Source organism: Kwoniella europaea, chromosome 1 (assembly GCF_036810445.1).
Source record: "Kwoniella europaea PYCC6329 chromosome 1, complete sequence".
NCBI lineage: Eukaryota > Fungi > Basidiomycota > Tremellomycetes > Tremellales > Cryptococcaceae > Kwoniella > Kwoniella europaea.
The window spans coordinates 3,447,260-3,473,079 of NC_089487.1; the positions used below are offsets into that span (position 1 = coordinate 3,447,260).

The 25,820-nt window shown below is 44.6% G+C and overlaps 9 protein-coding genes across 9 annotated transcripts; 5 read left to right on the forward strand and 4 right to left on the reverse strand.

The window, feature by feature from the left end:
* Positions 1-720: 720 nt before the first annotated feature.
* Positions 721-1,602, forward strand: V865_001302 (uncharacterized protein; the record flags this gene model as incomplete). Its single annotated transcript, XM_066225121.1, has 6 exons — positions 721-909; positions 973-1,070; positions 1,132-1,236; positions 1,293-1,402; positions 1,466-1,495; positions 1,571-1,602. 6 exons carry the CDS (start codon positions 721-723, stop codon positions 1,600-1,602), a joined length of 564 nt encoding a protein of 187 aa, XP_066081218.1.
* Positions 1,603-2,905: 1,303 nt separating this feature from the next.
* On the forward strand, positions 2,906-6,410 carry V865_001303 (uncharacterized protein; the record flags this gene model as incomplete). The annotated part of the gene is made up of 13 exons (XM_066225122.1): positions 2,906-3,338; positions 3,519-3,599; positions 3,662-4,159; positions 4,210-4,368; positions 4,424-4,594; positions 4,683-4,790; positions 4,850-4,914; positions 4,971-5,274; positions 5,346-5,693; positions 5,752-5,936; positions 6,047-6,250; positions 6,314-6,342; positions 6,395-6,410. The coding sequence occupies 13 exons, from the start codon at positions 2,906-2,908 to the stop codon at positions 6,408-6,410; spliced, it is 2,601 nt and encodes an 866-aa protein (XP_066081219.1).
* Positions 6,411-7,110: 700 nt separating this feature from the next.
* On the forward strand, positions 7,111-8,708 carry V865_001304 (uncharacterized protein; the record flags this gene model as incomplete). Its single annotated transcript, XM_066225123.1, has 4 exons — positions 7,111-7,576; positions 7,646-7,711; positions 7,803-8,285; positions 8,413-8,708. The coding sequence occupies 4 exons, from the start codon at positions 7,111-7,113 to the stop codon at positions 8,706-8,708; spliced, it is 1,311 nt and encodes a 436-aa protein (XP_066081220.1).
* A 127-nt stretch (positions 8,709-8,835) lies between these two features.
* Positions 8,836-9,250, reverse strand: V865_001305 (V-type proton ATPase subunit E; the record flags this gene model as incomplete). Its single annotated transcript, XM_066225124.1, has 4 exons — positions 8,836-8,870; positions 8,933-8,973; positions 9,040-9,087; positions 9,159-9,250. 4 exons carry the CDS (start codon positions 9,248-9,250, stop codon positions 8,836-8,838), a joined length of 216 nt encoding a protein of 71 aa, XP_066081221.1.
* A 320-nt stretch (positions 9,251-9,570) lies between these two features.
* Positions 9,571-12,847, forward strand: V865_001306 (uncharacterized protein; the record flags this gene model as incomplete). Its single annotated transcript, XM_066225125.1, has 2 exons — positions 9,571-10,031; positions 10,132-12,847. The coding sequence occupies 2 exons, from the start codon at positions 9,571-9,573 to the stop codon at positions 12,845-12,847; spliced, it is 3,177 nt and encodes a 1,058-aa protein (XP_066081222.1).
* Positions 12,848-13,203: 356 nt separating this feature from the next.
* Positions 13,204-14,672, reverse strand: V865_001307 (uncharacterized protein; the record flags this gene model as incomplete). Its single annotated transcript, XM_066225126.1, has 7 exons — positions 13,204-13,511; positions 13,613-13,662; positions 13,739-13,944; positions 14,032-14,306; positions 14,423-14,439; positions 14,514-14,563; positions 14,622-14,672. The coding sequence occupies 7 exons, from the start codon at positions 14,670-14,672 to the stop codon at positions 13,204-13,206; spliced, it is 957 nt and encodes a 318-aa protein (XP_066081223.1).
* Positions 14,673-14,948: 276 nt separating this feature from the next.
* Positions 14,949-16,207, reverse strand: V865_001308 (uncharacterized protein; the record flags this gene model as incomplete). Its single annotated transcript, XM_066225127.1, has 5 exons — positions 14,949-15,094; positions 15,180-15,273; positions 15,356-15,830; positions 15,897-15,949; positions 16,007-16,207. 5 exons carry the CDS (start codon positions 16,205-16,207, stop codon positions 14,949-14,951), a joined length of 969 nt encoding a protein of 322 aa, XP_066081224.1.
* A 445-nt stretch (positions 16,208-16,652) lies between these two features.
* Positions 16,653-22,107, forward strand: V865_001309 (uncharacterized protein; the record flags this gene model as incomplete). Its single annotated transcript, XM_066225128.1, has 7 exons — positions 16,653-17,057; positions 17,126-17,161; positions 17,217-18,491; positions 18,567-18,882; positions 18,953-19,448; positions 19,517-20,028; positions 20,090-22,107. The coding sequence occupies 7 exons, from the start codon at positions 16,653-16,655 to the stop codon at positions 22,105-22,107; spliced, it is 5,058 nt and encodes a 1,685-aa protein (XP_066081225.1).
* A 1,566-nt stretch (positions 22,108-23,673) lies between these two features.
* On the reverse strand, positions 23,674-24,250 carry V865_001310 (uncharacterized protein; the record flags this gene model as incomplete). Its single annotated transcript, XM_066225129.1, has 3 exons — positions 23,674-23,785; positions 23,855-23,924; positions 24,004-24,250. 3 exons carry the CDS (start codon positions 24,248-24,250, stop codon positions 23,674-23,676), a joined length of 429 nt encoding a protein of 142 aa, XP_066081226.1.
* Between the last annotated feature and the right edge of the window lie 1,570 nt (positions 24,251-25,820).

Sequence of the window (25,820 nt, forward strand, 5' to 3'; positions counted from 1 at the left end):
TTTCCTTCGTTCATAGAATATCTATATACGTATACTTACAGCTCCCTGCTGTACAAAAAGCTATCAATCTCCTCATAGGGCTCATGATCTTTATAGGTACTTGCTGTCCACTACGAGCTCAACGATGGCGATCCATAGTTGATCTCATCTCGTCATCTCGCTCGCGTAAGTGTCCGGGTCCGAGGCGTTCAAACTACAAGGAACCATCTGTCTACTAGATCTCATCACTATGTGTAATATGGATTCAAACAACAAAAACCCAATCGATAGTTGAGGATCGACACCACCAAAGGATTCAAGAATTTTGATCCTTTCTCATCAGGAAACAATGGAAAGGTTCCGTTTTAGGGATTTCACTTTTCGAGACACAGCGTACGCAAAGTCTCCACTTTCCTCAAGTGCACGTAGGCACATGTACAATGAGCTCCTTCAGCCTATCTATAGCACTTAAAAAGACAACATTATAGGTATGATATACCAAGATCTCATTTCGGCTCTTCGGCCACAAGCGGGTATTCCATCTCCTGATGGATCACGAAGCATCAATGTCACTGTTCAATGGGATGAGCAACAGCAGAAGTGAGTATATCCGTGATTTGATCCGTCAGTGAGATCTATACTGGCGTGGTCATTCTCATAGAGTAATACGAAAGATTTTCTTGGCATCTCTTTCCCACAGCTTGAATCAGACAAACACCTCAGGATCTCACTTCTTGCTCAATGCCGAAACCTACATTACTAATTTTGCGCACTCCCAACGAGGCCAAATCGTTCTTCTGGCTTTCCGAAAATACCATTGCATACTTCTATGGATCAACAATCAAGTACTTCACCCTACCGTCATCTGACAAGCTCGGTCAATTTAATAATGCTTCAAACGCCCATGAAGACTTACAGACTTTTCCGAAAGTGATCAATGCCTCTTTCCTTGTTTTTGAAAAACACACTGGTCTCTTGGCGTTCAGAGCTTAGGTGTGGGAAGCTGAAGTAAATTTCGAGAAGGTGGATGAGGATCAATGTAAATCCCAAGAGGAGGGAAGCGAGATAAGATATAATGAGTTATTTGTCAGGTGAACACAAATCTGACCTGTAAGAGTGAGTGCTTATCAGTACAATACTACTGGAAACTAGGTACAAAGACAAGTGGCGAATGCCCGGTAAAGTCTACACAGTAGGTCATGTAAGATTGGTGAGAGAAGGTGAAGATTGGTTGGCGGGTGAGATTAACGGAGAGAAGTATAAGAATGTTCTTAAGGGTACAATGACTACTGTAGTACTGACCCACTGAATAGGGATCACGGCATCAATCCGAACACCGACCAATTCCAAGGGGGAAAGTATAATCCAATCAACAATGTCAATAAGTGGAAGACTCCGACACTCATCATCCACGGTGCAAAACGTATGCCGTCAATTAAGTAGAATTCCACGGTGTGCAACAGCTGATATGTGCTTTTGCACTTAGACTTCAGAGTACCTCTTAGCCAAGCTATCGGTAAGTCGCTGATGAAATTTGCTTGCCATTCTGTAGTTATTCTCGCACCTGTGAATGAGACTCGTTGTTATTCAGTGGAGTTTAGTATGCTCAAGAAACCCTTCTAAACTTCTTCAGTACACATTATAAATTCTTTTTTCATGACTTGATCACCGTAGATAAGTTATACAGTATCCCCAATTCGTTTTTTTTTGCTCTTTTGCACCGTGCAGTTGGTCAGTCCACATAAAAGCTTGTGATGGAATTTTGATTTTTCGTGTTTGCACAGCACTTTTTCTCCTGATTGGCTGAAGCGCCACAGATCTGCTTTGCTTTCACGTCGTGGGACAAGATCCGCCCGCACAATCATATCTCCAAGACTATGACCGATATCTTCGGAGATCGACTTGCACATTTCACGGCTGCAGCTCCTCAAGTCTGGTAGGTATTGTCAAGTCGACTATACTGCTTCGGACTTGATCGTTTACTACTTGATCCGATGAGCAAGCTTTTCGGATCGGTGATGATTGGAGCCTCAAACGTGTCACCTAGCTGAGAGATGAAACGAACTATCATCATCAACCAAACAAGTACGAGATCTCCACCGTCCGCCTATTCCAGTGATCTCAATTCGTTGCATGTCGTTAACGTCAGCAATACTATAATCGCTCTGATATGGTGTACAGTATGGGAGTACAATAGCTCATCTATCACTAACCGCGCTTTACTACGATCTGTGAAAGAAGGTATGACTCCTGATTGCTCCTGTCAAGCTGTAAGACATCCTTTGACGGGGCTGTTCGCTTGCTTGCTGAACGACCATGACGTCGTGAGGACTGTACCTGACAATCTCAAGCTTTCAAACATCCACCTGTGCTAGTCCGAAGACCCCACTTGATCAAGTCCGATGATGACAGAGTTTCTCCCTTCAGCAATGTTGGTGTCTTCTTCCATCTGCTTCAGATGTGCCTGCCTTCAGCATCGAAAAACAAGATCAAGGGGTCATTTCCTGAGATCTGATCTAAGTAGAGTAGATGAATTGTTTTGATGTCACGCTCGGACCTGACAGTGTGTTTGTGTGTGTGTGCGTCCCCCCACATCCTCGCTAGCATAGCATCCTTTGGCAACGATTCATTACCATCACTGGTCATTCCTTCTCTTAGTTGTAGTCACTGCAGTGGTCATTCTTCCTATCATCTTGCACAGGTATATATCCTCCATAATCACATTCATTTCCTTTTTCATCCCTCTCTACATTACTTTCTTTTGCGTTCCACCCTCCCACCTTCCTACTACACAAACGTAGAAGACCTCTCTAGTGATTGAGAGTTCCATTCTAGTTATCACCTTACCCTTTTTAACTTTTCTCCTATCTTTCACCCGCATTTACCCCATTTACCCCATCCGCCCTATATACTCCATCGCGCCACCATGGGTCGATCTGGTGGATCCTTTTCTAGTGCTACCAAGTACATACCCAGTATAACCTATCAAACCCTCTTCGGAGGTAAGCCCATTCACTATCACCGCGAACCCACGGACGGTTCCTTGGAGTGGCGAGTGATCGAAGAATGTGATTCACCGGATTGTCGAGCGTTGATCACCAATTGCCATTGCGGCTTCGTATACCGATTGGACGCTATCGAAAACTGGATCAAGAAGGAACAACCAACCTTGTTACAAGCTGGTGATCATAAACTACCAAAGAGGACTGAAGGTTGTAAGAACTGCAGCAATATCTGTAGTAGATGTCATCAGAAGAAGAAAGAGGATCGAGAGAGACTGCATGTGTATAACGGTATAGAAAGGAAGTTGTGTCATGCTCATGCTAAGATGGGTGATCCGGCTAAACGAGAAGCTGAAGGTGAGCCTGCTGTACTCTTGTTGTATCCCATCTGACGCTATGCCAACTACATCGTACCGCATCGTTTACCCTTGATGAATCCCACGGTGCTTCTTTCCTCGATTGACGGTCTGCCCCTCCCAACCGTCCGCCTGCAGAGATATCGTAACTCAGCTGAGGACCAACATATTCTCTTCACAGCTTTAGACGACTACCACAAAGCAGTGACCACCTTCGAACATCTCTGGAAGCACAATGAACATGTCAATTTAATTCGAGGACGTAAGTTCGAGCAACCTCAAACGTAGTGGCGGCATTGCTAATATTCCGGATCCCAATCGCAGAAGGAGGGCATGACGCCTTCGGCACGTACCAAAATCAAGCGAACAGAGCTTTAGATCTGGGCCAGTCTCGTCCTGATGTTTCAGCTTTTGTCAAACATTATCTAGAAAAACAACGTCCGGTGACCCAAACCAAACAATCTCAAATCGCCAAGGATGACCCGCACGATCATGATAGCGCGCAATACCACACTCCTGTCGATGATCTCCCACCAGCTTCGGATCCCGATATGAGGGAAGCTCTTGACATTTTCAACGATCTTTTCCCTCAGCTTGACTACTCAGAACCTCCATATATGAGTGGACCTGGCGGAGTCAATCCTTACTCGGATCCGGCCAACAATAGGGCTACTTCCCTTCCGCCTCAACAGCCCATACATGCTCCGACTTTACCACGATTCAGTAGCGATCCAGCGGATGTACATAACTTATACACTCCTGCCTTCTCAGGGAGTTATGGTGATATCAGACCTACACTAGGTCCATTGCACCTACAACAGCGTATGTACCTTGTGTGCCTCGGATGGGAACTGAGCTGATATCTTTTCTAGCCATTTCCGATCCGGTCACTCGAGCGACTACAGCTAGCCTTGTTGGCTATCGAGAGTCATTCCGATCTTCAGACGATGACGAGGACGATGTCCCAATGGACGATGCCTCCGCTCAGAGAGAACCACAAGTATACGACTCCTCCTTCAATTGGGCAAATAGTGAGTATATATCCTACTAAGCGAAGCACACAGTTAGTGCTGAGTTTCGGTGTAGTGGACCTTGAGACAGAGCGAGAGTTCCGAAGATACCTTGGTGTCAGTCCTCCGAGGGAAATGAGTGGTGATAGCGGGATACCCTCGATCGATAATACCAATATAGTCACTCCCGTGACTTACCCTGGAACAGTGGCTTCTGTTAGTCCTCCGGCTACGGACTCGTTGCTATGTAAGTGCAACATCTTTCAGAATCTGATGTGTTTCCATTTGCTGACAAAGCTATTTATACCTGTTCTGCTCCCTGTCGCCTCCCATAGACGACTTCGAGGTGAAAACCGGCATTCAGCGACTTGCCGGTAGCTTTATGTCGAAGTATCCCGAGTGGCAGCGAAACATCTACAAGACGATTTCCACGGCAGATCCCGGTAAGCCTTGATGGTAGCTGCCTATATCAGGGGGTCAAGGGAATGACAATAAACCGCAGATTCCCGAATGCAGCTTCCGGATCATCTGGAAGTCTCCGATGTCGAACATGCCCTTGAACGCTTGGTAAGCCGCGACACCTGCACAAGTCCTTGGACACCCAAGCTGATCATTGGATTCAGCCAAAAATCTTCTACAAGGGATTCTTCGATACCATCCCCACAGCATACAAATACGATGTCAACGCTGCTTGTATCAAGCTACTTGCTAATCATACGCCAGCTCTGCCCAATAAGGACGATCCGTACAATACTCCACTACCTCGTCCAAGTTCAAGAAGACACTATTTCGATACAGTCACTCTGCATTTTGGGCAGTTCTCGATCGAACGAGTTGGAAGACTGATTGATCCCGAAAGAGTACATCTGAGATGGGTACATGAGTGTATGAGCTGGGTAGTATGTGAAGTACTTGAAGGTGAAGGACGTGAGTCCAAATTCTTTACTCGCTTATCAGTCGCAGCAGATAGAGACCGCTGATGTATGTGCCTCTAATAGACCCAACAAGGATCCTTAACTTGCTTGCAGCTCAAGTCGACCTCCTGCTGGACCTGAAAGACAGTCATGGATCAAGGATGGTGCATCGAGCTAGAATCGATTGCGCTCATCAAGGATGCCCTTTACATTGCGACTATACCAGGATATTCACTGGTGTCATTGCGATCGTAGTGATCACAGCTGAAAGGGCTTGTCTGCAAGCCTACCGAAGTAAACAATGGGAGGAATTGGACAAGAGAAGAAAAACCTTTTATAGAGCTATGAAGGTTGCTGCTAAATTGATGGATTGTAATTCGGTCAATTTCTACAGAATCTTGGAACAGCTTGACAATCCGTATATACCTCCTGGTGAATTGCCCTTCCTCCTTCAAGGTGAGTCAAAGGCTAACAAAAATTGTATACACAGAGGAACGAGAGAATATGATCATTCGATGTAAGATTTACGATGGGATCGTCGAAAAGATCGATAGACTATACCTCACTTTTGTAGACTACGGTGTGATGCAGAAGGAGCATGACGAGATAGAAAGGGAATTTCTGAAGAGTGGCGGGAGGTATTTTGGTTGGTCCACTAGGTACGCACAACGAGAGGTGAGTTGCTTTCTCTTACCTGACATGACTGTGTACTGTATTACCATCATACATCTTGATGATGGTTAACCCATTGTTTCTGACAATCATTCTTACCGATCACACTGTAGCTCGATTTCGCCAAGAGCTGGAATGAATTCAACGAATATGTCAATGCTCCCAACAGACCTTTGGTACCATGTTATGAGCTATTCACGGTACCTAAAGATCAGATGGCAGATAGTGCGGCACTGAAAAGATGGGAAGAATATGTTGGAAAGGATTATCTGAGGGATAATGATATGCCTGTCAAGGAAATCTATGAAGATGAAATTGTGCGTCACCTCAGCACTCGAGTATGTCATTTGACGATCAGAGCTGACTGGAGTGGGTAACAGGACACGGAATTGAACGTCGGTACCAAGAGGTGAGTTTGTCTTCAAACTCGTAGCGCGTTTTGCTGATGCCTTTCGGGATAGACTTCGTGGTGGTTGATTGCGAACCAGGAATGGGTACATATGCTGCAGTGATATGGTAACAACTAGATGATTTGGAATTATCTTTTGATGCTCTGCTCAATCGATCTCATATTGCTTGTACTATCTTATATTCTTAAGTGCTTATCTGTTTATCAATACGTGGGAATACTAGTTAACGAAATGAAGTGATGTGTGGTATATGGCATAGGTGAGATGCTGATACCCGTCGGTTCAGTCCACAAGATATCATTCTCCTTTAACTCCAATGCCAGACACTCTTAACATAGTCACATGTGATTATCACAGTTATCCAAAATGCAGAGTCAGTATCTCATCAAGACGCAGCATCATATGTGGCGATATCATGGGTCTGTATACTGTGACACACACCTATAGTACCGGCATTTTCGCAAGGAGAGATGAGACGACCTCTTCCTTTATCATCAAGCAGGGTCAGCTACTACAAAGGATATATAGTGTCAGTCACTGCGTGTCGGAGATCTCATTATCAAAGGCACAATCTTGGCTGACACAGGAGTACTGTGTTGTAATACATCCATCGTTTCTTTAAGGATGAAAACACAGTAGGTGCACTTTTTACGTCCACTGTAAACATGACCGAAGAGTTCAACGAGCAATTTGTATCAAGTACATATATTTCAGTACCATCATAGACTTTTGACATATCATCTGCGATATTATACGTTCATGGCAAAATGCGTATAATCCGATTATCCAGGGCACCTCCCATTCCTCCTCCTCTCCATCCTTCTACTACTGCTCCACTCAAATCAGCTTTTTCATCTTCGACTTCTGTCTATCCCCATCGATATACACCTACATCCACAACCAAGGAAGAAGCTCGAAAATCGTATCTTTTCACTGTTATTTCAACATTTCTACTTGCCACTCTTCTAGCGATCTCTTTAACCTTAACGTTATTACCGCTCTTACTGCCTAGTATACATTTTCAGTCCCTGGCGTACTTTACCATCCGTCCTACGGGAGTTGAGAAGGGTCCGAAAGCAGTGGCAATCAATCTCAACGATATCGGAGGTACCAATGTTACCGGTATTGAGACGAGGGACGAGGTGAGTGACGGGTTGGTGCGTGTGGCGGAAAGTGCAGGAGGGAACGAATGGTTAGGTGTAGATGGACCTAGTATATATGTTGGTGTATTACGTGAGTACTTTACTTGCTATCGTCAAATGTGAGCATACTGTATGACTTGTTTATATGGTTGTGGTATAGAAATCTGTTCGAGGTCCGGTTCGGAGGCTGAGGTCAATTGTACTTCATCTTCTCAAGCTGACTATCGTAAGTACATTCCAACAAGGTACGACATTGTCCTCAATCCTGACACGAAGTGGATGATTCTGACATACTATTCTATGATGTCCCTATTCAGATTCATCATTGCTTCCCTTAACTCTTCGACCGACTCTTCTCTCCCTACATCTCTCACCACCTACACCAATTCTCCTATTAATCTCAGCCATCCTTCTATTCCTAGCCACCGCGGTATTCCTAGCTGGTCTGATCCCTTGGAAATGCTCAGTGTCTTTCAACTTCTTACATCGTAAACCACCGTTACCTGCTGACCCGCATTGGTCTCGTTCTCACGTTCGTACGCCATATCAAAGAACCGATGCTCGTACTGACTCTTCAGAAAATCTCGTTCAGTCTAACAAATCTAGAGGGTATAGTAATGGGAGGATGATCAAGAGGGAAAGACCACATTTAGCTTTTTTCACTTTGATCCTCATAGCTTTGGGTTTGACTGCTGGGTCATTAGTACAATTACGCATTGTCAGACGAGCTCAGAATAGATGGGATAGTCAGGAAGCAATGAAAGTGGGAATGATATGGGAATTGGGAGTGTTGACTTATCGTATGCCTTGTCTCCATCCTTCGTCTAATTCTCCCAGTCGATGGGCAATCGTCCTTCTTCCGGTAATAAGATCGATGAAATGAGAAAAAGATGAGCTAATTTGACTTTCCTTTGGATGGATGAGTAGTATTACCAATCTTACCGATCTGCCTTATCCTTGTCCTACTCCTAGCAGCTTCACCATGTATTTATACTTACCTCAAAGAAACTTTCCATACTTGTCCTGCAGATCACGACATTGATGATGATGATCCCATTATAATAACAAACACTGGTAATAAGGTAGACAATGTGGGTAAAAGATGGAATCAAACTCCTATTATCAATCCTTCTCCTGTATATATACCTGAGACATACGATCTACCTCAAGTCAGAATGGAAAGTAAGAGAAGTACGATGGAATCTGTCGGTAAGGCTTTATAAATGTATTAGCGGAGCTAGACATGGTATGGTGATTTGTACGATTGTAGGATAACGATGATTGGTCTGTACAACATGCATGTTTTGTTTATTGGTCATCGAAGGAAATAAGTGTAAAGAGGGGGTTGGTCTAATATTCCGCTCGTAAGTCTGATCTACGAGGTTCTGCGAATGAAGTGAAATTATCAGCTTGGTCTAAATTGAGACAGGTAGATGAGGTTACATACTGATGAGAGGATGCAACTGAGCGAGATATGTGATAGCCCACCTAAGTGACAGTATCAGCAAAATGACTGTTGCTTCTAGGGTGAGGTAAGGGTGGTATAAGACTTACATGAGATAACAACATGTGAGAGTGAAAAGAACAGCGGTTCGAAGTAGACTGTGATGGAAGCCGTCAGCCTAAATAACACCTTACAACATGAGGATGATCACAAGCACAACTTGACTCACGTTTGGTTCTTTCCCTTTGGCATCACGAACCACGCTACGGCCCCTAGGGCGGCAACTACAGCCGCTACGATTACGATGTGGAAGAATGACATGGTGACGGTTGTATTTTTAGGTGGCGTCCGGTCGTCTGATGTGGATGGTGTAAGGGTGGTTGTAAGCTGTTCTGCACAAAGAGTATGCAGAGAGAGAGAGAAAGAGAGAAAGGAGGATGTCGAATGTCAATTCCATCATCATCCCTCAGTCCGTCACCAACGCTCAGCTCGACCCATGTCACGTGACATGACCATCCATCACCGAGAGATTTCGAGATTTCGAGATTCTGTACAGTGTCCAAGTGAGATACATCTCTCTTTCACAACACTTCATTCGATCATCATCATCGGCCAGTCATCAACATTTCCAGACGTCCACAATGGCTTCTATGCGCCTCAGACACACAAGAGGCTCAACACGCCTTTTACGGCGATCTATAGTCACTTCAGCTCGACTAGCCGAATCACAATTTCCATCTGACCCATCTTCCTCATCTTCATCGTCATCCTCCGATCCGCAGGTTAGAACTTCCAAAACATTCGAATTACTCTATGGACCCGAATCGAACTGGCGTAAACCCAAGATCCCATCCAAACCACCTACTCCACCAAAGAAACGACCCAAAGTCGATCCGGAGGCATACAAGAATTTACCCCCCTTGGAAAATGCCAGTACGAGAGAGAGGTTGATCAATTTTAGTCTGGCAGAAGGACAGAGTAACGAGCGGAGAGCATACTTCGCTAACGATATTGAAGGTGAATTGGGTGAGGATTGGTCGAATATGGAGATTGTAGAAGGGGAAGTGGGGCTGGAAAGTGGAAGAGTAGTCGAGTGCAGAAGGTGAGTCTAGTGTCGATGTTTGCTCACTTCAATCATATGGGAAAATTGCAAAGATGCGTCATGATCTCACGAGGAAACACAAGCTAATGATACTTGGCAGATCCGGCCATACAACCATAGGTCTGATTCTCGCCTCGATCACTCTATCTGGTAAATCTCGATTACTTCTCCTTCGATCTTCTGGGGAGATCTGGCCCGTCTCCTCCCACGATGTCCAATTTGTCATGCCCTCGTCCCTCATCTCACCATCGCTCGCCGCACAATGTTGGTCCCCTGAACTACTGGAATCGCTCTCTCAGATCGATACCAAATCAGGTTTAGCCGAAGAGAACGATGCGGTCCAACCTACGCCTGAGATGTTATCCGCCAGGAGAAAGGTAGCGATGATTCTCAGAAAGGTCCACAGGGAGACTGAGAAGATGTGTGGGAGGTTGATGGCTGGATCGTTTAGGCCCGATGATGGTCATAGGAATGGAGGACAAGTAGGGGGTATAGAGTCAGTTTGGCAAAATTGGACTACGGAAGAAAACGGTAACGAAAGGAAGAGTATAACAGCTGTTCAAGCTGCAGAATTCATCTTGAACCCTCCAAACAAGGAGTCACAGGAGAAGACAAAGAAGATCGAAGTAAGATCCAATACCTTACCTGCATATGCCGCTCATGTGTTATTGATGAGACGACCGGATTTGTTTACGGCTGATCAAGGTGATATGTGGCAATCTGGTACCTTCATTGTTAGATCACGATCGGAAAGAAGTCTTTTGAATAGTGTACAGAAAGGTGTAGATGGTTCGATGGATATTGGTAATTCTCGATCAACAGATGAAGAATTAGTGTCATTCATAGAAAAAGCTAAAGTGGTAATCGAAAGATCACGAAAGCTTAGAGACGAGAATCAAGGAAGAGAATTAATACAGGTAACGGAAGATGGTTTACCAGAATGGACAGATAAAGATAAAGAATATATATCAATTTTATTATCGCCCTTGACAGAAACACGATCAACCCAGACGCCACCTTCACTCCCCCTCGCCCTTTCTATCGTCCGTCTGATTTCGCCTTCCTCAAATGAGATTGTCGATCGAGGTACGCTCGCAAGATTGTTATCAGATCTAGGGGTGATCGTCCCGTGGGATTCACTAGAATCATCGAAAATCACCGAGTCGGAGAATCGTGCAATGATCATGTCCTCTATACCTACTGGAACAGTCAAAGGAAACGACGAACTCTTGAAAGGGAATGAACTAGATTCATTAAGGGAAGATTTCACTTCGCATAAAGTGTTTGTCATCGATGATCCCACTGCTTCGGAATTAGATGATGGAATATCCCTGGAAAGGATACAAAACTCGGATGATGTATGGGTACATATCCATATAGCCGATCCTACGAGGTTTATATCTCCTAATCACCCATTGGCGAAACAAGCTTCGGTCAGGGGAAGTTCAACGTATTTACCTGAGGGGAACAAACCCCTCTTCCCGCTGGATGTGATCATGAAGGAATTATCGCTTGGTGCAGATGTATCAGATAACAATGGTGCTCAGGGGACGATGACCTTTTCTGCTAGAATCAATAGGACAGGTGACGTTGACGAAACGAAAGTGAGGATGGGATGGATAAAGAAGCCTAAAGTGATTACGTATCAAGCTGTAGATCAAGCTCTCGGTTTACCTACTTCCAAATCTACCAGACCATTGGGTGGTCCTGTCAATTCCTTCTCGGATACCACCAAGATGGATATCGATCAGACCGATCTGGAAGATCTCAAAACATTGTATGAGATTGCTAAAGCCCACCGAGCGAGGAGGTATGCGACTGCAGGATTAGAATGGAACCTGCCTTCCGCTAGTATCACCCTTCTAAACAAACCTTTCCCACCTCCAACGAACCTATTTGATCCATCGGCTATACCTTCCACACCTAGATTGTTTAGCGGCTCTTTAGACATTGATTATCGAGTATCATCATCTATCATCGGAGGGATCAATGCCGCGGGTCTAGTAGCTGAATATATGATTATGGCTGGTCGTCTTTCAGCTGCGTTCTGTTCTTCACGTGATATACCAGTGATATACCGAGGCTCATTCGCACCTCGTCCTCTATCTTCCGTAGTGGGTACGCTAGAAGACCTCCTGAACTCTCGACAGGAGGGAACAGGTCAAATCGATCCATTAAGATTGATGGACCCTGCCTGGTACAGAACACCGGGATATGTCGACACGAAACCTATTCCTCACTGGATAATGGGCTTTGACGATCCTACTTCCCCCGTTGGGTATATTAGAGCTACGTCACCCTTGAGACGATTTGACGATTTCCTGGTGCATTGGCAAATCAAATCATTCTTAGCGAAAGAAGCTAATATTGGAAAGAAGGAATCGGAAAAAGGATATAGTAAGGAAGAGGTGATTGGTCTGATCAAACGGTCCGATGAAGGGTTGAAAAGAGCTAAGAGAGCTGGTACAAACGCTAATAGATACTGGCAAGCTAAAGTACTACAAAACTACCTACAATCGAAAGAGAAACAGGAAGGTGGCTATAAATTGCCGGAAGGATGGGAAATCAAAGTAAATGAGAAAATACCTGAAGATGGAATCTTCACAGCAAGAATTGCAGGATCGACTGATTCTGTTCCATCATTGAATGGTGAATCCACGCCTATAATGGTTGAACAATTGGGATTGCAGGCTTTCTTGAATCATCGAGTCCTCGGAAATAAGCAAGGATGGAAAATTGGTGAAGAGGTGAAATGTAAGATTAGAGATGTTCAGGATTGGCCTAATCCAATGATCAATTTTGATCTGGTAGATTAAGTCATGTAGATAAAGTATGGGTGAAAGTCAAGTTCCGGACAGTATGTAGATCTTAGAGTGAAACCCAATTTAAGCCAATCAACAGTTGTATCTATATATATAATGCGCATCACATCTCAATATTAATGATTGATAAACTGCATAGGATGCTAAGGTACTTTTATCTTACATGGCTTTGATAGATACATCAAAAGAGCGTTGTTTGTTATTTGGTGTCATATTCGCTCTTCTCACGATCTGATCTTGTTGATGTGGAGGTGGACAGCAAAGGCACCCCATCCTCGATTGTATTTCCTCTACTAACCTTGCATTCTACTTCTCTCTCTTCAACTAGTCATACACATAACCTCAGAACTTTACTGCCCGAAACCCATCCTTATAGGTGGAGGCGGAGGAGGCGGCGCACCACCCTGCTGTTGAGGTGGCACACCGTAGTTGACTGGGAATCCAGTTGGTGGAGGAGGAGCATACCCATTTGGCGCACCAGCTCCACCAGCTGCCGCAGAGGGATAACCAGCAGGTGGATATCCCTGTGAAGGATAGTTGGGGTATACGGGCTGTTGGTTCTGCGGTTGATATACTGGAATACCGGCTGGTGGGGGTTGGGGGTAGCCTGGAGTAGCTGTTGTTGTAGGTGCGTTGGCGAGGGCGCCTGCGAATTGGCCTACGAAATTTTCCAGGTTTGTGAACACGGTTATTGGGAGGAAAAAAAGATATGACGAAACTGGGAGAGAAGTGTAGCAATTTGAGAATAGTTCGACTTACCTTGATATTGATAAGCAGGAGTGGAAGAACCAGGAATAAGTTGATGTTTCCTATGAAGAAGTGAGACATAATTTCAGTCAGCTTTAGCTCATTCACCATGTTATGAGAAATGGACCATGAACTCACTTGGCTTGAGCAGCCAACAACCTTTCAGCCTGACTACCATGTCTTTCACCTTTCCCATCCTTCTTGAATGCGTACTGTACGGAAATCTGTTTACCTCCGAAGAACTGTCCATTCATATTTTCGATTGCCATATCGGCAGCTTCGAAATCGTTATATGAAATGAAGGCATAACCTTTTGATAAACCTGTTGTGGGATCCCTTGCAATCTAAAGAAACCAGCCAATACGTTAGATATGAGTAAAACAGGATCGTAGTGTTTGGTATAGTGATCGATGAGAGAAGGGATGACTCACTTTGGGAGGTTCCGACAATCCACCAAATGTACCAAAAGTATCCGCCAAAGTATTTTCATCCACCTGAGGATCTAAACTACCGACGAACAAATTTGCTCCAACGTCCAATTGCTTCTTATCGTAACTCGCTTTGTTCACTCTGATGGGTTTACCGTATAATTTAATTTGGTTCATTATCTTCACGGCGTACTCTGCGTCTGCTTCTGTTAGGAACTCGCAGAATCCGAATCCTTGGTGAGACATTGAGATTCGATCTTTGGGAAGGAAGACATTTGCTATAGGATGATGTAAGACAAAGAGTCAGCTTTGGCAATTTATCGTTATATGATAGAACGTGATTCGATGTGATTGTGAGATTTGCCTATTTTATGAGGGAGATGAGTGGACTCACACACTGGACCCGCTTGCCTATGATGAACAGGACGTTAGCCATTTGACGACCATCGCATTGAATGGCAAAGTTCGGACATCGTCATACTCACAGCATCAACTCCCATATCAGAGCATCCGTACATTTCTCATCGAGATTACCCTATAGTACGGACATCAGCTTGTCCTTCAGTATTTGAGGAAGATTGGGGTGAACTCACGAGATACACCGTCGCCTCCTGATTTCTATCTTGTTCAGCTTTATTCTGCATGTTGAGCTCAACGCAGTATGAATGAAGTTCTGTCGGTCACTATGGCGATGGAATCTGAAGATATGGATGAAAGATTAGTGATGGGTGACAGGTGGAAGAAAAGCAACGTAAAGAGGTGAACGAAGATTGCAAGCAATCGAAAACACAACATTATCAACGACGGAATCAAATTTATGCAGTATGAGAACTGTCATGGTGGCAAGCTGATTCATCGACAGATAGCTAAATGTCATTCGTATGCATGAATTCGTTATATAGATATGGTACAAAGCTAAGTTATGTGAAGCGTATCAGCATATAGGTCCAGATGAACATGACCGTAACCAATATGACCACACCGATAGTCAGGCATGTCGTGCTTCTTCCTTTTGACGAAACGCTCGAGAGGTGTTTCTTGGATGATTTGGTGACCGTCAGATTGTCTATCACAACACACATGATCAGCTTTGATGGAACTCGTACACATACTGTGTATAGAATATGCAGAAGGATGCTTCTATTACTCACTCTCTAAGGTGTTTTGTGAATTCTCCATTATCGATTTCTCATTTTCAAGCGAGTTGGCAAAATGCACTGCGTTCAATTTCAATCGATGTGACATCTAACCCAAACATATCGGACATCAGCTCATCATCCATGGGACAGAAATCGGGAAATGATGGAGTGACATTATCCAGACTTACGTCGACAAGTTGGCCACCTAACTCTTCATGCAATTGAGCCGAACCTATCCCATTTCCAGGTCCTGATCCAGCCAACAAACTTTCTCTTGCCCCAGGGCCATTCACATTCTGCTTGGGCAATTTGATAGGTTTGAGTGGTAAAAGCCCTTCTTCTGACCCTGTTAAATCTGATTTTGATCTCTGAGCGAGATATTCGTCTACCCTTGATCTCCTCTTCCTCACTCCATCCGATGGAGGCACTGGCTCAGTCGGTGTCACTGTGGGTGGCGATGACTTTTGAGATGTGTGGAGTGATGCTGGTGGGATGGATTCTGCGGGAGGAGGATTGGATGGGTTGGGAGTCATAGGTAAAGCTATCATAGCTGGGTTGAGAGTTGGGGTAGGTAAGGGGGATGATAATCTGATTCGGAATGCAGATTCGATCGATGACAGTTCCTGCCCTAGAAGAGAAAGGTTCGAAGATGTTGACGATGATCTATGTTCATCTGTCAGCTCCGCTTCACATGGTGAATTCTTCACGGGACAGGCAACCTGTACATACTGTTCATTTCCATCTTTCAAGGCATCTAAAAGAGCTCGGGCGTACAACACAGTCTATAGGGTAGGTTGTCAGCTTCAAGGTCCGAAGTATGGAGGACGAGAATGGCTCACCTCCCATTCTTTCTTCGCTGCATATGGCTCAGTCGCAAGATCCACATCGTCCGAATTGACCTTGACTTCGAGCGATTTGACCAATCGGATCAAGTTGATCAAGGCGTGTTGATTTGAAGCCGCATTTCTCGCAGCTTGAACAGCAGCAGGAGAGGCCTTCTGAGGTAGCTCGAGGGTGGGTATCTGTGGACTAGCTATCATGTTGTCGTTATATGGTGTCAGTGTGCTTGACGGATATACCAATATACCAATCGCCTTGTCATCATGATATATCGTTGTCTGCAGTTATAAACAGATCCTGCGTGTAATGGACTGTAAATGCGGGGTCCCCATTCCCAATCTGTGCCACAGTCGGTGTTATGAGTGAAATGTTTTGTTTACTCCGAGAGTGATGCTCGTGATGTTCCTATCCCCCTTCGCGTCTTCAACGTTATCTCAGCTCGATTCATACATTCACCCATGCCATACTCATATACCATTATCACATACCACACCTACAACACCGTTCACAAGGGCACACAGCCATCCACGAGCAGCTATATGGCTCACCACGACCCATTGCATCACCGAACGATTAATCAAACGTCGAATGCTTGATCAGCGATTTTCAGCTATACCAACCCACTAAAAGTGGAGGTCGTCCACCATGTCTTCGAATTCTACAAATCCTCCAGAAGACCTCTCATCATCGTCGAACGTCACTCAGACTCCCATAAAACCATATGAATCGCCTATGAATGGTACCTCATCGACCATAGGTCGATCACGGGCACTCAGAGCCCGTCCTTCTGATCCCGGTCCTTCTTCCCTGCTTGCGCCTACACCCAAAACACCAATAACCACACCTGTTAGCGTACGTGCGCCCACACCCAAGGAGTTCAACCAGATTTCTCGACGGCTGGGGGATGAAAATATCAGAGAGAAGAGGGATGAGCTGCTAGTGGAGAAGGAGAAGCAGTTGAAGAGAGTGCTGGATAGTCATGATGATGCTATCAGAGAACAGTTTCATCTGGAGAGGTTTGTAACGATGATCACGGGATGGGATCCTCAGGTGAGCTAATCAACTTTCAAATTAATCGGCATGAAAGGACAAAGAGATGAGCTGACATATTTGATCAGGCGGCCAAAGTGGACAACTCACCCGTATTTCTCGATGTAAGCCATGCTCTCTTCATAGGTAATAAATAAGCTAATGCGATTCATATCCTAGTGGAAGGAACAACGACACAATCTACTTTCCTTACTTCCCCCTTCCGCTTCCCTACCATCTGGACCAGCCTCCGCTGGCCCTTCGAGACCTACTTCATCCGTCCCTGCTCGTACTACCCGTCGACTGGCTCACGAACAATCTGAAATTCTGAATCATGTCGTCACACCCGCCGCTCCTATGATTCGTCAGATATCCCCTACAAAGTTTATCATAAAAGGGAATGGAGTATCTTCTTCCTCGGCGTCTCTCAGTGACAAAGCCAAAGGCAAGAGAAGGGCAAGTGAGGTACCGATAGATGAAGTACAAGTAGCGGAAGAAACCCCTACGAGAGGTAAACCAGGTAGAAAACCTAGACAGTCGGTGAGCACGGCCGAAATGCCACCACCACCAATACCAACACAGGCGAAGAAAGGTAAAGCTTCACGTCGGACAACTATGGGTGCTTCTGCTGAAGAAATTGCCGCGGAGGTAGAAGTGAAAGAGGAAATACAGGATCCCGGAGGTGATGGCAAAGGGAGGAAACGAGCAAGACAATCGTTACCTAATCTACCCGCTGCGAAGAAGACCCGCCAACATCAAATACCAGCAGAAGAGCAGGTGGCTAGCCCTTCACCAGTCATAGAAACATCCACTCCTCGCGAACCCTCACCCTCTCCTACTCCTGCTCCTGCACCTCTACCTTCTTTAGCTCATTTACCATTTCCCCCTCCACCCAAACGACCAATTGAACGACTCCGGGGCTCTAAGACTATCCAATATACCGATCCTTCCCAGAAACCTCCGTCATCTCCCAAGTATGATGGTCATATATCGCCGATTTTGGAATCGTGTATCCACCTGGAAGATAGTGGACCGACGTTAGACTTGAAAACGCTCGAAAGTCGAGCAGCCAAAGATGGATATTTCAGAGCTAGGGTCGTGTACTTACAATCTCACGGGAGATTACAACGATTATTAGATGAAGCTGAAGATGATCAAGTGTCATTAACCATATCTAAGAATACGAGTAAATCGCAATCTAGTAAATTACCACCTAGGAAGACGGATTATCAAGATTCGCTTATGGCTCATATGATACAGGTGAGGAATGCGATGTTGAATGAGGCCAAGATGAAGCCTGTTGTATGTAAGAGGATAGCAAGGATGATACAGGTATATTGGGAGAGGATAGAAAGTAGAGAAGAGCGAGAACGACTCGCAGAGGAGAAAGAGAAGAAGCGATTAGGTAAGGAGTTGATTAAAGGATTAAGGAAAAGATGGGCTTTAGCTGTCAAAGTGAGTAACTATCCAAGTACTACTTTCTTTGCGAGGGTTAGTGATGGCTGATAATTTGGCTTGGGCTTCGGGAAGATCGTTCGAGCGAAATTGTTGGAAATCCAAAAGATCGAACAGGATCGTCTGGGAAAAGAACATCTCCAGAATATCTTACAGCGTAGTACTGGGTTGTTGGAGGCTCAAGTTACCGGACCAGAGCTGGATGAGGACGGAGGTGAGGATAGTGATGATAATGTATCAGATGCTACTGAAGATGTTTCCGCGGCGGAAGATAGTGACGAGGGTGAAGGTCTGGCGGAAGGAGAAGAGGGTGTACCGGTTGAATCGTCCGTGCCACCTGAGACCCCTCTTGAGGATGAGGATGAAGATCTAGAAAATGAAGAGGGGAATGGTGAGGAGAAGGAGGATGTGGGTGAAGATGATAGTGATGGAGTTCAGCCAGATTTGCGGATTCTCATTAGAAGAGATCGGCGAACCAGGGGAAACACCAGCCGAGGTCCATGTTGATACTCTCGCAAATGCTCAATCTTCCCAAAATATCGCTACCGACAAATCTCTTCTCGACGATCGATTACCAGAAACACCCACATCACCTCAACTGATTATCGAAGGCAAGCGTCAAAGAAGGGTACGATCGGTGTGGTCTCCCGATGAGAAAACGCCGCAGCATCTTTCTTCCAGTCGACGTCCGAAGATCGAGGTAGTGGAGGATCAGGAGCAGGAGTCCAGTCCCGAACCTACTTCTTCTGAAGAGGAAGAGGAGTCGTCTGACGAAGAAGATGAGAATGAAGAAGAAGGGGGTAAACATACGGAGGTGGATGAAGAAGGACCGAGAGTCAAACAACCCTTCTTGCTTCGAGGTACACTCCGACCATATCAGCAAGCTGGTCTGGAATGGTTAGCAAGTCTCTGGGAGAATGGCATGAATGGGATTTTGGCGGATGAAATGGGTTTGGGGTGAGTTCAGTGTCTGGAATACCCGGCTGCAGGTGGTAAAGAAGAAGTCGCTAATCTCTTGTTTTTAGTAAAACTATCCAAACTATCTCCCTTCTTGGCCATCTGGCGTGCGACAAAGGAATTTGGGGTCAACATCTCATCATCGTACCTACTTCGGTCATCTTGAATTGGGAAATGGAATTCAAGAAGTTCTTACCTGGATTCAAGGTCTTGACGTATTATGGGAATCAGAAAGAACGGAAAGAGAAGAGAGTAGGATGGCTTAGCGAGACCTCTTGGCAAGTCTGCATAACATCCTATCAGATCGTTTTGGCAGATCAACATATTTTCCGAAGAAAGAATTGGTCTTACCTCATATTGGACGAAGCGCACAATATCAAGAACTTTAGATCACAACGGTGGCAAACTCTCTTAGGATTCAAAGCTTCTCGAAGACTTCTCCTGACCGGTACACCCCTCCAAAACAATCTGATGGAGTTGTGGAGTTTGTTATATTTCCTGATGCCCGGTGGAATTGGTGCGGACGCCACTGCAGTAGTAGGGTTTGCGAATCATAAGGAATTTATGGAATGGTTTTCAAGTGTGTAGTCATCTTTGTTTGTGTACTGATGGTGGCTAAAGATGCTGACTCTTCGCTTCAGATCCCATGGACAAAGCGATCGAAACTGGCGATGCGATGGACGAAGAAACCTTGGCGACGGTCTCGAAGCTTCACACACTCTTAAGACCTTTCATCCTACGTCGACTGAAATCAGAAGTGGAAACTCAATTACCAGGAAAATTCGAACATGTCGTATATTGTAAATTGTCGAAACGGCAGAGATTCCTCTACGACGAATTCATGTCTCGATCATCTACCAAAGAAGCTTTGACGACCGGTGGATATCTCGGAGTGATGAATACCTTGATGCAGCTCAGGAAAGTGTGTAATCACCCTGATTTATTCGAAGTTAGACCTGTCAGAACTAGTTTCGCTATGGACAGTGTGGCGAGGGACTTTGAACCTCAGGAGATCCTCGTCAGACAACGCTTACTCGCTGAGGAAGACAATAGCAAGGTCGATATCTTCGCGCTAGGTATGTCGATCACCACGAATGAACTCGAATCCGGATGGGTATGTCGATCGAGACAATCGTTAGATGCGAGTGACAAGTTACCTCATGCGGTTGAGCCTGTCATTACTCGACGTGGCAAACCGCCTGCTGGACCAAAGAAAGATACTAGAACAGTTGAAGGATGGCTGAAATACCAAGCTTGGGCTCAGGAACAGGCTAGTATACTCCGATGGAAATCTTTACGAGATGTCAACAGGAGAAGATGTTCACCCCAACCGATATACGGCTCAACCTTCTTGAACATAGTTGGTCATACACCTAATTACCTCTTGCCGCTCACTTCAGCACCGAGGAAAGATGAGTTATTCGCCGAATATCGACCTCCAGCAAGTAATTTAGTTTTATCTCTACCGGATCGAGCAAAGACTCTGGATCCGATAATCGACCTGTTCGCTGTAATCCCACCCAATGTCGTGGCTAGAGATATGTCCAGATATGCTTTACCAAATTTGACTCCTTCGTCTCACCCATTATTGAAAGAAGAGTCGTTCGACACACTTCATCGATCCACCGTCAAATTGCAAATCGCCTTCCCCGATTCAAGCTTACTCCAATACGATTGCGGTAAACTGCAAACTCTATACACGATGTTAAGGGATCTCAAAGCGGGTGGACATAGGGTGTTAATTTTCACTCAGATGACACGAGTATTGGATATACTTGAGATCTTCTTGTCGTACAATGGACATCGATATCTACGATTAGACGGATCGACCAAAATTGAAGATCGACAAGTGATAACTGAACGCTTTAATTCTGATCCAAGGTATTTCGTATTTATAGCTAGTAGTCGATCTGGTGGAGTTGGTATTAATCTGACTGGAGCGGATACGGTCTTTTTCTACGATTCAGATTGGAACCCCTCGATGGATCGACAATGTATGGATCGAGCGCATCGGATAGGTCAAACGAGAGAAGTACATATCTACCGATTTGTCAGTTCCCATACGGTCGAGGAGAATATGTTGAAAAAGGCTGAACAGAAGAGATTATTGGATAAGATGGTGATTCAACAGGGGGAGTTCAATAATGATTGGTGGGGAAGAGTAGGTTGGAAAGATATGTTTGGAGACGTAAACGAACAAGAGGTGAAAGAAGGGAAGGGAGGGGAAGATAGAGATGGAGATGGGGTGGTAGATGTTGATGTGGAAGGTACACCTACAGCAGAGGAGATAACCAAACTCAAACCTAGAGTAGGAGAAGAAAGGGAGTTGGCAAGAGTATTAGCTCAAGTGGAAGATGAAGAGGATGTCGCTGCTGCGAAGATCGCTCAGAATGAAAATGAGTTGGATTTCCAAGAATTCGATGAAGTGCCCTCAACCGGTGAGGCCGCTAAGAAACATCAACCCCAAAAGGTATCCTTTGATGTTGAAGGGTCGAATACTCCGATAACTCCCCAGACACCTGCTTTCGGACAGGATGGAGAGGAAGAAGGTGAAGGGGAAGGTGAATATGAGGATGATGGGATAGGTGCGATTGATGAATATATGTTGAAGTGGGTCGAAGCGGATTGGATGACCTACTTTATAGGATTTAGGGCGTAAGGCTATAAGTACAGATACTACAGATAGGAAAGAGACTTGTATTCTAGTTTAGGTGGCAGATACTATATCTTTGCATATGATGATCTTGATTAGTGATGTGTTCTCGTTCAGCAGGGATTTCTGAATCTGAATCTCATTTAGCATGCATGCAATTCCCTTCAGGAGTTTGATTATGTGTACATGAATATGTATATCTGCTCAACGCATGAGGTATGGTATAATTTGTATAATTCGAATGACTTATTTATAATATTTTGTATACACTTCTCAGTGTCTTTTTTTGGAAGACAGGAAGACAGGAAATTCGGTGATGTAGTCAGAATATGATATATACAACGTGAAAGGTGTGAGATCTTTCATGGTGTGTACTAGGGGCTATGAGGGTATTGAAAATGATAGTACGGTAGGGAAGGAACATCGAATGTGGTGTGATATTGATATGATCGGTCCTTGCCAACCACAACCAAGCATCTTCAGACGATTGTCCCATGGGTAGGATCCAAGTGACGGTGTAGGAAGTCAAAGGAATTGGAGATTGTGTTGTATGGTTTGATTGAGTGTCCTGGATTTATAAGATTGTCGTATCAAGTGAACCAAACATATCGTGTGCTGCATCCATGTCAGCCTACGGTCGATCGCTCTGATCTATATCTATATCGATATGGCGATGCGATATGGATGCCCGAGAGTACATGCCACATACCAAAGAAGTATTATGATCAATTACATACGACTAAAGCAGTTAACAAGCTGACTGTTTCGTTCACAATACACAATACAATATGTACAAATGTCACTCGAATGACTTATTTATAATATTTTGTATACACTTCTCAGTGTCTTTTTTTGGAAGACAGGAAGACAGGAAATTCGGTGATGTAGTCAGAATATGATATATACAACGTGAAAGGTGTGAGATCTTTCATGGTGTGTACTAGGGGCTATGAGGGTATTGAAAATGATAGTACGGTAGGAAGGAACATCGAATGTGGTGTGATATTGATATGATCGGTCCTTGCCAACCACAACCAAGCATCTTCAGACGATTGTCCCATGGGTAGGATCCAAGTGACGGTGTGAGGAAGTCAAAGGAATTGGGAGATTGTGTTGTATGGTTTGATTGAGTGTCCTGGATTTATAAGATTGTCGTATCAAGTGAACCAAACATATCGTGTGCTGCATCCATGTCAGCCTACGGTCGATCGCTCTGATCTATATCTATATCGATGGCGATGCGATATGGACGGAGACTAGTACTGCACATACCAACAGTATTATGATCCAATTACATACGACTAAAGCAGTTAACAAGCTGACGTTTCGTTCACAATACAATACAATATGTACAAATGTCACCTCAGCAAAAAGGGTTTGATGTATGAAGAATCTAACTGTAGAAGTCGCTTACCCAAGTATCGAATCGTTCAATGTTTTGTATGTGTCTCTCTGTGCATGATCCTGAGCAAGTGAGAAAGTAGACAAGATCACCGAACCTAGGTTGTAAGTCAAAACAGAGTGAAACGGTTAATTAAGGTTTTGTGATTGCACACCGTTGTTGTTCCTAAATCAACGACCGACGGACTCACCGAGACCGGTGATAAGTAAAGCGACTAAAGAAGGTATAATGATCCGAGGGTGAGTGACGGAGGATTGAACTGCGCGATGTTCATCGATCAATCTGCATTTACCAAACCCAAAAGGTACTGAGCGACGATATCACATATGAGACATGCGGATATGGACTCACGTGATGAGTTGATAGAGTAGGCCAAGGTAGGTGTTGATCAGGTCATAGAGATTGGATATATAGGTGATTCCTTCATAGCGGACTTTGATCAGCCTGGGACTATCGACTAGTTGGTTTGAGTATGTAGAGTGGATTCGAAAGAAACTCACTATGATGCTTTTCAATCTTAACCACCAAGTACGGTGTGACCCCACCAACTACCATTTCGATTATCGTACTGATAACGAAGTAGAACCTATAACCGCTCCGAATGGAGTGTAATCTACCCTTGGAAAGGGGTTCCACAGGATCGGCCATGATGTCAATGTCGGAAGCTGCTCGTTGATTGGCAAGTGAAGGAGGGGGCGCAGGTGAGGTGGCGTGAGACATGAACAATTCGTAGATTGTGTCGATCATCCTGGGGATCAATTTGGGGAATAGCGGGATATGCTTGTTGTGCTGTGATGGTATGGTATGCTATATCAAACGGTCATGGGAACTGCATCAAGGTGATTTACAAAATCAACAGACAGTTAATGAGAAGAATGATTGCAGACGAACGATAATGGTATTTATATATTCTGGTGAACCCATATTTAGTCCTATCAATCACATATGCATAAACATATATCAGTCGTATACAACTGTACTTATCAGAGCATTACGAAAAGTCTAAAAAGCGGGTTTTTTTTTCTCTTTCTAGGTATGCATTAACGTACGATATACCAAACTCCCCTTGAAAGATGGATGAAAAAAACAAGTAAAGTAAAATGAAATGGATGACGTTATGCTACAACTGAAATTCCTAATTTCTCGATTTTCTTTTCGTCCTCTGAGATCTGAGTGGTGCAGTAATGGTAAAAAAGGGGGAAACGTTTCGGTAAATCATCTCAACTCATCTCATCAATCATGATTTGATGAATGATGTTGGAAATCGGGAGGAAGCCAACGCTGGTGAAATGGCATATTTGCCGATATGTTGCTGCACAACTAAACTCGTTTGTGAGATCGACGAGGAATCGTTTGTTCTCTCTGGGTGAACAATCCTGAAAATTTGGACTCCAAAAAATCACTTCAGTGTGAGTATCGTGTATTCTATGAATATTGTGTAAAACCCCAAAAGGAACAAACGTTTTTGTTTATCTGTGTATCTCCAAAAATTCTAGGTCCCGTCAACCCTCACCAACATCATTGCTTCGTGAGCCAAGCCAAGGGGATCAAAGCATTTATGCTTATCAGCGTCTGAACTTGACTGCAGTCTCAAAACCAAACCACGCACAGGCTCGCTTCCAAATTGGACCGCCCTGAATCTGATTTACATCTCAGGACGTGATGATCGCGTGATATAGCTGCGCAAGAGCAACGCATTGACCTGAGCAACTTTGCCAAGTCAGTAAACACGTATTCCCCCACTCTTCATACCCAGGATGTGTATCTGGAAGTTGTGATATCACTGAGATGCTCTTTCCACCGCCCTTGTTTGTTGTTTTCTTGTATATCCCGAATGATTTTCGCTGTTTGTTGATTGTGTGTGTCAGTGGTACGTTTGTTCCTATTCCCGGATGATTCGACAGCAGCTATCATTTCATTGAGACACCCTACCTTACACACAAACGGTCAAAGCTCATATATCGTCAAATTTCCACGGGCATGCGGTCCCTTACAAAACACACGTAGACGTGCTGTACACTCAAGATGAGAATCTGATTCTCACCTGCATTCGAGTGAAAACCCAACCGTGGTTTCTTTTAATCTTTTTGAGTTTTGGGTCTGTGTGCCACTTTGGCAGGATGACACGTGGCAAGGAACCGCGTGTTTTAGGTTGTTGCTGTTGTCAATGACGTCAATCCGCTCACTCCCCCAAAACTAGTCGTGGAATGTGGAATGCTCGTTGAGATAAATCCGTTTCATCATTTCTTCTCCCTTCTTCTTTCTACATTGCATACCACATCCTCAAAATCTCACCGTTTCAGATACTACAGACAAC